The following is a 9,972-nucleotide window of genomic DNA, read 5'->3' as shown; positions in this document are numbered from 1 at the left end:
GAGGGCAGACTGGGCCTCGACTCGGTTTAATGTCTCATCCAAAAGACGGCACCTCCGACAATACAGCACTCCCTCAGCACTGCACTGGAGTGTCAGCCGAGATCTTGTGCTCAGGTCTCTGGAGTGGGACTTGAACCCACAACCTCCTGACTCAGCGATGACAGTTCTATAACTGATCCAAGGCTGGCACTTAAAGTGTATCGCCACGGAATTATAGATAGGCAAAAATATACATGTAGCATGTCAATGGGACCTGCAGACTGGCAGTATCCCAAATTGTTAATTTTTCACACAATAAAAATCTAAATGTAGACTAAAAAAATACTTCAGTGTGCAAATCTTCTCATTTCTACATTTTTATGATGATTTTTTTTATTGAAGCATTCATCATATGGAAATATCTCTTCCGTAATGTATTCAGCTTCTCGAGTAGCTGTGTTCCGTTACAATCACTTTATTAAGACAATATTTCAAATCTACAAGGAAAACAATCATTTGCGTCCTCATGGGAGATGAGGTGACGTGAGTGCCTCCAGCAATAATCTTGAGTCACTGCCAGTCTTCACCATCTGGCAGAAAACATTCAATAACTGCAACTGAAAGAAGGTCCACTTAATGTGAATCCCTGCCCAAAGCCCGAAACACCTCCTGGCAGGGGATATGGGCCAACAGTAGTGATGCACCCAAAACCCAGGCAAGGACAGTGCCCCCCCCACTCCCCACCACACAACAAATCTTCCACATGACTGCTGGTTAGGCCATACCCTCCCAACCGTTCGGACTAAATAAGTTACCTCAAACACACACACACTGTTGTTAGCACAGCCATAGACAATTACAAGAAACTTTGTGTGTGGATGTAGTCCGCCGGTGAGCGTTTGAATGTAAAATGGCATCACAAAAAATACGTACGGCCAACGCATACGAAAAGTGGTATAATTACAGCGAACTTAGAGCACAGAAACTGGCCATTCGGCCCAAGTGGTCCATGCTGGTATTTATGCTTCACACGAACCTCCTCCCACCCCTCTTCATCACACCTTACCAACATCTCCTTCTATTCCGTTCTCCCTTATGTGTTTATCTAACTTCCCCTTAAAGGCATCTCAGCTATTCGCCTCAACCATTCCTTGCGGTAGGGTCTGAGTCCATACCCACGATTTCTCCCTTGTTGAGCAGTGAGGTGTCACCTTAGCCAAATGGGCATCTTAATCGTCCTCTCGCCACTGACCAGATCATTACGCACGGCATGTCACAAGATACATGAAATGACAGCACAGACCACAAGTGGGAAATGTGCACCATATAGTGTGCACCACAAGGTATGGTGTGGTCACCGTATTCATGTGTCATGCACAATAAATGTGAAATGCCCACTTTGAATATAAATTGTGCATCCTAGATAAGAGTTTGTCACCATGGATGTGTAAATGTGCCATAGACATTCAAATATTCGTCATAGTGCCGTATATATACTTATATATATATATGTCTTCCACCTCTGGAACTTGTGTTCAAATCTAGCCCACACTGATGGGAGGAATGTTGACTTTATGGGCCCTATGTAATATGGGTTTGGCAGTCTCCAGCCAGCTCCTAATGGGTTGAGTTCATTCCTTGGCCTGGTACACACAGACTAGGAAGCAAGGTTGATACCTTGGCCATGCTGAATCAGCTGATCTTAGCCAGCATGAAAGTCAAACTCTACGATTGATGTCAGGGCTAGGGAGGTAAAAAATGGACCTAGGCTTCTGCTCCTGTGACTTATGCGGGGAACACCTTCCAAATCCTCGACTTCCACCTAGAAGGACAAGGGCAGCAGGTGCATGGGAACACCATCACCTCCAAGTTCCCCTCCGAAACCGACACAATTTCTTGACTTCATGATCACTGGGTCAGAATCCTAGAACTCCCTCCCTAACAGCACTGTGGAAGCACCTTCACCACACAGACTGCAGCAGTTCAAGAAGAAGGCCCACCACCATCTTCTCAAGGGCTTTGATTGCTACGCCCATATCTGCAGAATGCATTAAAAAAAATCTGGATGCATGGATGACAACATCAAGCTTGACTTTGATGCCTCCTTGATTAGCAGGTCTTCCAAAAGTCACTGTCCAGACCTCAGAAATTAAGGCGGCCACTGGAGCAAGGTACTTAAAGAGCTGCCAGTGTCTGTGGAACTGGACGGCCGAACGAGTCACCCTTTTCAGAACGGGAGAGGAGAGGGCTGGGGATAAGGGAGCCATAAATTTGAGCAGGAGTTGACTGCCAGCATTGTACCCAAAGAAGAACAAAAAGAAATAAAATATCTTAACAATGTAGACAGGGTATTGGATCATCTGATGCTAATTCCTGTCCAACAAAAATAAACCCTTTGAAAACTCTGAATAGCATCAATTGAACCACTGCCAAGTAACACCATTACAAAGCCAGTATTCAAAAAGTCAGCATTTATTCTCACATTTCTTTAATCATTGCTTTCTGGCTGATTCAGCCTTTCAGGCTTGGCGTCTGTTTCTTGTAATGGATGGGGTGGTTTGAACAGCCTGGTCCAGTGGAGTCTGGCATTCAAGAAATCGTTCCTTGCAACTCTGGCCAGGATCTTTTAAATATCCGAACCACCTCATTCAATGTTTCTTTACACCTCTCACCCCCATGACCCTCCCTTAGAAAGAAAGAAATATTTTGCACCCGCCCCCCCGCCCCATTCCCCCCTCCCAAAGCGGGCAAAAACCCTGTCCGGAATGTCAATGCATTGTATATTAAATAATAATAATAGAGAAAGTCCTCGGACATCAACAGACACTGCATAGGCCTCAAGACAGTGCCCAATTAAATGCTCTCTTCTGTCACAGACAGGAGACGTGTGAATACTACTTTGCCACAGCTAATAAATCACGCTTGTCCAAAGGCACTCTGCATATAGTCCATAATTTCTTTTAAGCTCTGCTTAAATGGTTGAAGCTTGCTTCTCGCCAACGAACGATAAAGTAACCGGCCTCATCTTTCCAGTGGCCGACTGGCCCCAGACGATAAATTTGAAGCGTCAGCCATCTTGCATTCTCTTCCTTGTTTAGGACCCACCAAACTGTTGTAGGCCTCAACTGTTGGTCAGCAATTTGAAGGACAAAAATAACATGAGAAGGCTACATGGCACAGCTGGCCAGTTTAGCCGCCAGTTTGAAGAAATTAGACTTCCCTTTGCAGCACGGAACAGAGTAAATCTCATCATGGTCTCTGGCAGCAATTCCAATATTAGGCCTTAGTCAGCAGACTCTTACTTCATCCCAAAGTTCAAAGTTCAATCAGGGCAGTAATGATGGCTCGTATCCTTGGGAAAATAGTCAAAGTTAAGGCTCTTTAGTGCTGACTTCAAGAGGTTCTTAAATATGCCCTTCATTTAACTGGCGGAAAGTTTGGTTAGTTCTGGACACATCAGAATGAAAATGGGTACGATTCAAAGGCAATTCCTTACTTACTGCATCCTCTTGTTTGTTGCTTGCAAGTTATTGATAATAAAATGGCCTTGATCTACTTCAATTTTGATCATGCCTCTGAGCAGCATTTCTGCTGATTCAGCTTCACTTTGTGCTTGATTCCATCGTACAGTTCGAAGTTGTAGTTTTCTAGGGTGGTAGAGCTCCGGCTTGACAGGCCAGCATAGGAGCAAGTGCAGTACAGTAATAGCCCGGCACACACTGCCCCAAGGAGAACTCCCACTGAGCTCATGACGATGATAGTAACCAGGATTGGGTCCAGGGAGTAGAGCCAGTTCTTGTCTTTTCCAGATGTTGGGGTGACTGACATCCCATCAGAGGGCACCACTGTACTCGAGTCTCCGTCTTTCCCTGCATTCATGTCAGATCCCACATCTGTAACAAAAGTAATAGTTAAATCATTGTATTATATTTAAAAAAACACTTTCTACCTGAGGACATACCCAACTTTGGTACAACTTTGATAATATCCAGTAATGTGTACAGTATAATAATGCATACTATCTACAAGATGCAACTCGTCAAGGCTTTTTCGGCAGCACCTCCCAAACCCGCAACTTTCACCACCTAGAATGACAAGGGTAGCAGGCACATGGGAACACCATCACCTCCAAGTTCCCCTCCAAATCACGCAACATCCTGAAAAAATTCTGGAGCTTCCTACCTAACAGCACTGTGGGAGTACCTTCAGAACACCGACTGCAGCAGTTCAAGAAGAAGGCTCGCCACTCACTACCTTCTCAGGGGCAATTAGGGTTAGGCAATAAATGCTGGCTTTGCCAGCAAAGCCCATATCCTGAGAATGAATAAAACTAATTTTATAATGTTCACAGGGAATGTGCTGAGATTTCTTTGATACAATAAACTTGTATAGAATCTTTGTTGGACAACGCTTGGAGTACTGTGAACTGTTCTGGTCTCCATATTATAAAAAGGACATCGAGGCACTGGAGAAGGTACAAGAAAGATATACTAGGATGACACCAAAACTGAGATGTTATACCTAACAGGAAAGATTGATCAGGCTGGGGCTCTTTTCTCTGGAAAGGAGAAGATTGAGGGCTGACCTGATACAGATCTTTAAGATTATGAAAGGGTTTGATAGGGTAAGTGTAGATAAGACGTTGCCACTTGCAGGTGAGGCCAGAACTAATGATCATAAATATAAGATCAGAAATATAAGATAGTCACTAATAAATCCAATAGGGAATTCAGGAGAAACTTCTTTACTCAGAGAGTGGTGAGAATGTGGAACTCGCTACAACAAGGAGTAGTTAAGGTGATTAGCATTGATGGATTTAAGGGGAAGCTAGATAATCAAATGAGGGAGAAAGGAATTGAAGGACATGTTGATAGCTAGATGAAGTGTGAGAGAAAGCTCGTGTGGAGCATAACATCCAGTTAGCCTAACATCTGTCATTGGGAAAATGCTGGAGTCCATTATTAAGGAAGTAGTAGCAGGACATTTAGAAAATCATAGTACAGTCAAGCAGAGTCAGCATGGTTTTATGAAAAGGAAATCATGTTTGATAAATTTGCTGAAATTCTTTGAGGTTGTAACGAGCAGGGTGGATAAAGGGGAACCAGTAGATGTCATGTATTTGGATTTCCAGAAGGCATTCGATAAGATGCCACATAAAAAGCTGCTGCACAAGATAAGAGCTCACGGGGTTGGGGGTAATATATTAGCATAGATAGAGGTTTGGCTAACTAACAGAGAGTAGGGATGAATGTGTCATTTTCATGCTGAAAAACTGTAACTAGTGGGGTGGCAAAGGGATCAGTGCTGGGGCCTCAACTCTTTACAATCTACATTAATGACTTGGATGAAGGGACCGAGTGTAATGTAGCCAAATTTGCTGATGATACAAAGATAGGTGGGAAAGCAAGTTGTGAGGAGGATGCAAAGAATCTGCAAAGGGGTATAGATAGGCTAAGTGAGTGGGCAAAAATCTGGCAGATGGAATAAAATGTGGGAAAATGTGAGGTTATCCACTTTGGTAGGTAAAATAAAAAAGCAAATTATTATTTAAATGAAGAGAGTTTACAAAATGCTGCAGTACAGAGGGATTTGGGGGTCCTTGGACATGAAACACAAAAATTTAGCATGCAGGTACAGCAAGTAATTAGGAAGGCAAATGAAATATTAGCCTTTATTGCACGGGGGATGGAGTATAAAAGTAGGGAAGTCCCACTACAACTGTACAGGGCATTGGTGAGACCACATCTGGAGTACTGCGTACAGTTTTGGTCTCCTTATTTAAGGAGGGATATACTTGCATTGGAGGCAGTTCATAGAAGGTTCACAAGGTCGATTCCTGAGATGAAGGGGTTGTCCTATGAAGAAAGGTTGAGCAGATTGGGCCTATACTCATTGGAGTTTAGAAGAATGAGAGATGATCTTATTGAAACATATAAGATTCTGGGGGGGCTTGACAGGGTAGCTGTAGAGAGGATGTTTCCCCTTGTGGGGGAATCTGGAACTAGGGGGCATAGTCTCAGAATAAGGGGTCACTCATTTAAAACAGAAATATGGAGGAATTTTTTCTCTCAGAGGATCGTGAATCTTTGGAATTCTCTAGCCCAGAGAGCTGTGGAGGCTGGGTCATTGAATATATTTAAGGTGGAGATAGACAGATTTTTGAATGCTACTGGAGTCAAGGGTTATATGGGGAACGGGCAGGGAAGTGGAGTTGAGGTCAAGATCAGATCAGCCATGATCTTATTTGTTATGTATGCAATACCTTCTAACCAGCATTCTACCGCCACCAGAGGGCGCATCTGTTGGAGTCCCAAGGGATCCCAGCATTCCTTGGGAGCACTGTATATAAGCAGGCCTCCCATGCTGTACGAGCACTCTGGAGTCAGAATAAAGAGACTAAGGTCACACTTACTCAAGTCTACAGTACTCAGTTACATTGCTTTATTTGAGACATAACAACTGACAACGAGTAATAGATAATGAACCATCACGCAAAAATGCAGAGAACAGTTGGTATCCTGAAGAAATTCTTAGAAGGTGATGATTGGGAAGCCTTTCTGGAATGACTTGACCAATACTTTGTGGCCAACGAGCTGGAAGGGAATGAGAACGCTGCCAAATGAAGGGTGATCCTGCTCACCGTCTGCGGGGCAACAACCTACGGCCTCACGAAGAATCTTCTTGCTCCGGTGAAACCAAGAACTAAATCGTATGAAGAACTGTGTACACTGCTCCGGGAGCACCTAAATCCGAAGGAGAGCGTTCTGATGGCAAGGTATCTATTTTATACATGTCAACGGTCTGAAGGTCAGGAAGTGGCGAGCTACATCGCCGAACTAAGGTACCTTGCAGGACATTGTGAATTCGGTGGATTCCTGGAGCAAATGCCAAGAGACTTTTTTGTGCTTGGCATTGGCCATGAGGTTATCCTTCGCAAACTATTGACTGTTGAAACACCGAACCTGAGCAAAGCCATAGCAATAGCCCAGGCATTTATGTCCACCAGCGATAACACCGAACACATTTCACAGCATAAAGATGCATCAGCAAATACTGTACACAAAGTAACGTCGTTTTCAGGCAGGAATGCATATGGCAGAATGTACATGCCTGCAGCTGCACAATCTCAGAAGACTCACGAGTCCACCATCAAATGTGAATGTGAGGCAATTAACACCTTGTTGACGCTGCGGAGGTGATCATCGAGCCCATCAATGCCGCTTCAAACACCTATGCGTGCAAAGGCTATGGAACAATGGGACACCTCCAGCGAATGTTCAGACGAGCTGCAAACCCTGCAAACCACCACAGCAGAGGAAGACCGATCCATGGCGGATCAAACTGAACTAGAGACTTGAACCGAGGAGGCAGAAGTGTACGGGGTACACACCTTCACCAGGAAATGTCCACTGATCATGTTAAAAGTTGAACTGAATGTGTCATGTATGTAACCAGCATACTACTGTAACCCTTATACAATTGTAACCCTCATGTAACCATTACATACTGTACATACTTACTAGAAATGCACACCTTGACCACAGGGGGTGTACTTGTGGGAGACACTCCTTACCTGGAGATTCAGGTATATAAGGGGAGGTCCCTCGCAGGGCCAGCACTCCTTGGTCCAGGTAATAAAGGTGAAGGTCACAGAGTGGCTGTGTCTGCAGTGCGTGCCTCGTGTGATTATGTTTAAGAGTTAAGGACTCAACACCTGGCGACGGGAAACGGGACTCACTGAACCCAGAGGATGGCCACCGGTAGTTCAGAGGAACGTTACTGTGTGGGTGAAGATTGGGATGATTTTGTGGAGAGACTCCAGCAGACCTTTGTCACGAAGGACTGGCTGGGAGAGGATGCGACTGACAAGTGGAGGGCGCATATACTAACAAGCTGCGGGACAAATACGTACACGCTGATGAAGGATCTGCTCGCACCCTACAAACAGGCCGACAAGACTTTTGAAGAGCCCTGCCAGCTGATCAGCGAACACTTAAAACCGGCGAGCGGCATACACATGGCCCGGCACCGGTTCTACACACACCGACGTCCGGAAGGGCAAAACATCTCGGACTTCGTGGCAGACTTGCGGCACTTGGCCAGCCTCTGTAAGTTCTCAGATGCCTGCGGGGGGGAGACGTTAAGGGATTTTTTCATTGAGGGCATTAGCCATGCCGGGATCTTCAGGAAGCTCATAGAGACCAAGGAGTTAACTCTAGAAGGGGCAGCATTGATAGCTCAAATTTTCATAGCCGGGGAAGAAGAGACCAAGCTAATTTACACGGGTAGTCCTGGGTCCAATGTGGCGACGGACCAAGGAATTAACGTGATAAATGCGGCTCAAGATCTCGCAGTCAGGCAAAGGCATTTTGGAACTGCAGCAGTCAGACAAAGGCACTTTGTAACTGCCCAATCTGAAACCGACTCTAAGGTGGGCCCCCGACAGGGACAATGGAGAGGGGAGCGGCAATTCACGCCATCAAGGGACCATTAACACCCACCATCAGAGTGTTTAGAAACAACCAAGGGAACAATCAGAGAGGAATGCCTACTAACAGTCCTTTTGTGAACAACGATCTCAACCAATGCTGGAGATGCGGGGGCAGACATTATGCGAAAAGCTGAAAATTTCAGCAGTTCGTCTGTAGGAATTGTAATGCCAGAGGACATTTGGCTAGGGTTTGCAAACAGCCGGTAGTGAGGCTAATCTATGAAACAGAGGAATCAGGCGAGGGGCTTGCAGTGCAGGACAATGGCTGGGGTAAAACCATGGATGCTGAAGTTCAGCGGGTTCATGTGGCTGATGTCCACAGCTCATACACCAAAACGCCACCCATGATGATGAAAGTTTTATTGAATGGCATCCCGGTGCGCATGGAGCTGGACACGGGAGCTAGCCAGTCCCTCATGAGTGCACAACAATTTGAGAAACTATGGCCACACAGAGCTAGCAGGCCCAAACTGGAACGAATTAATATGCAGCTACGGACGTACACCCAAGAGATCATTCCAGTGCTAGGCAGTGCAAAAGTGGTGTTAACACACAATGGGTCACAGAACTGGCTGCCACTCTGGATTGTTCCGGGAAATGGCCCCGCGCTTTTGGGAAGGAGCTGGCTAGCTGAGATGAACTGGAAATGGGAGGATGTGCACGCCATTTCATCTGTGGAGCGAAGCTCATGCTCACAGGTACTACAAAAATTCAGGTCACTGTTTCAACCCGGTGTCAGGACGTTCAAGGGCACAAAAGTAGTTATACGCATCACCCCGGATGCCAAATCAGTGCACCACAAAGCCAGAGTGGTGCGTACGTGATGCGTGAGAAAATAGAGAGTGAACTGGACAGGCTGCTCAGAGAGGGCATAATTTCGCCCGTTGAATTCAGTGAATGGGAAAGTCCCATTGTTCCTGTCCTTAAAGCGGATGGCTCGGTTAGGATCTGCAGTGACTACAAAGCTACCATCAACCGGGTGTCCCTGCAGGACCAATACCCGCTTCTGAGGGCGGAGGACCTTTTTGCCACGTTGGCAGGTGGCAAGCTGTTCACTAAATTGGACCTCACTTTGGCCTACATGACTCAGGAACTGGCTGAAGAATCCAAGCTTTTGATCACCATCACAACGCACAAGGGTTTATTCATCTACAACAGGTGACCTTTTGGCATCCGTTCGGTGGCTGCCATCTTTCAGAGAAACATGGAAAGCTTGCTGAAATCCTTTCCCGGCACAATCGTATTCCAGGACGACATCCTAATAACGGGTCGAGACACCGAGGAACACCTCCACAACCTAGAGGAGGTGCTATGCCGACTGGATCGGGTAGGCCTGCGGCTGAAGAAGGTCAAGTGTGTGTTTTTGGCCCCAGAGGTCGAGTTTTTGGGCAGGAGGGTTGCCGCAGACGGGATCTGGCCTAACGAATCCAAAACGGAGGCGATCCATCGTGCGCCCCGGCCCAGCAACACATTGGAGTTGCAATCGTTCCTGGGACTTTTGA

At 45.9% G+C, this 9,972-nt stretch overlaps 1 protein-coding gene across 1 annotated transcript in view; it reads right to left on the bottom strand.

The window, feature by feature from the left end:
• Positions 1–2,717: 2,717 nt before the first annotated feature.
• Positions 2,718–9,972, bottom strand: part of LOC139260070 (neuropilin-2-like) — a 186,957-nt gene continuing 179,702 nt past the window's right edge. Inside the window, exon 17 of the mRNA XM_070876200.1 lies at positions 2,718–3,872. Coding sequence (XP_070732301.1) covers positions 3,547–3,872 — 326 coding nt within the window. The 3' untranslated portion in view covers positions 2,718–3,546. The remainder of the gene's footprint in view (positions 3,873–9,972) is intronic.

The sequence above is a fragment of the Pristiophorus japonicus genome, chromosome 3 (assembly GCF_044704955.1).
Source record: "Pristiophorus japonicus isolate sPriJap1 chromosome 3, sPriJap1.hap1, whole genome shotgun sequence".
Taxonomy (NCBI): domain Eukaryota; kingdom Metazoa; phylum Chordata; class Chondrichthyes; family Pristiophoridae; genus Pristiophorus; species Pristiophorus japonicus.
This window is presented reverse-complemented; position numbering and strand designations above follow the sequence as displayed.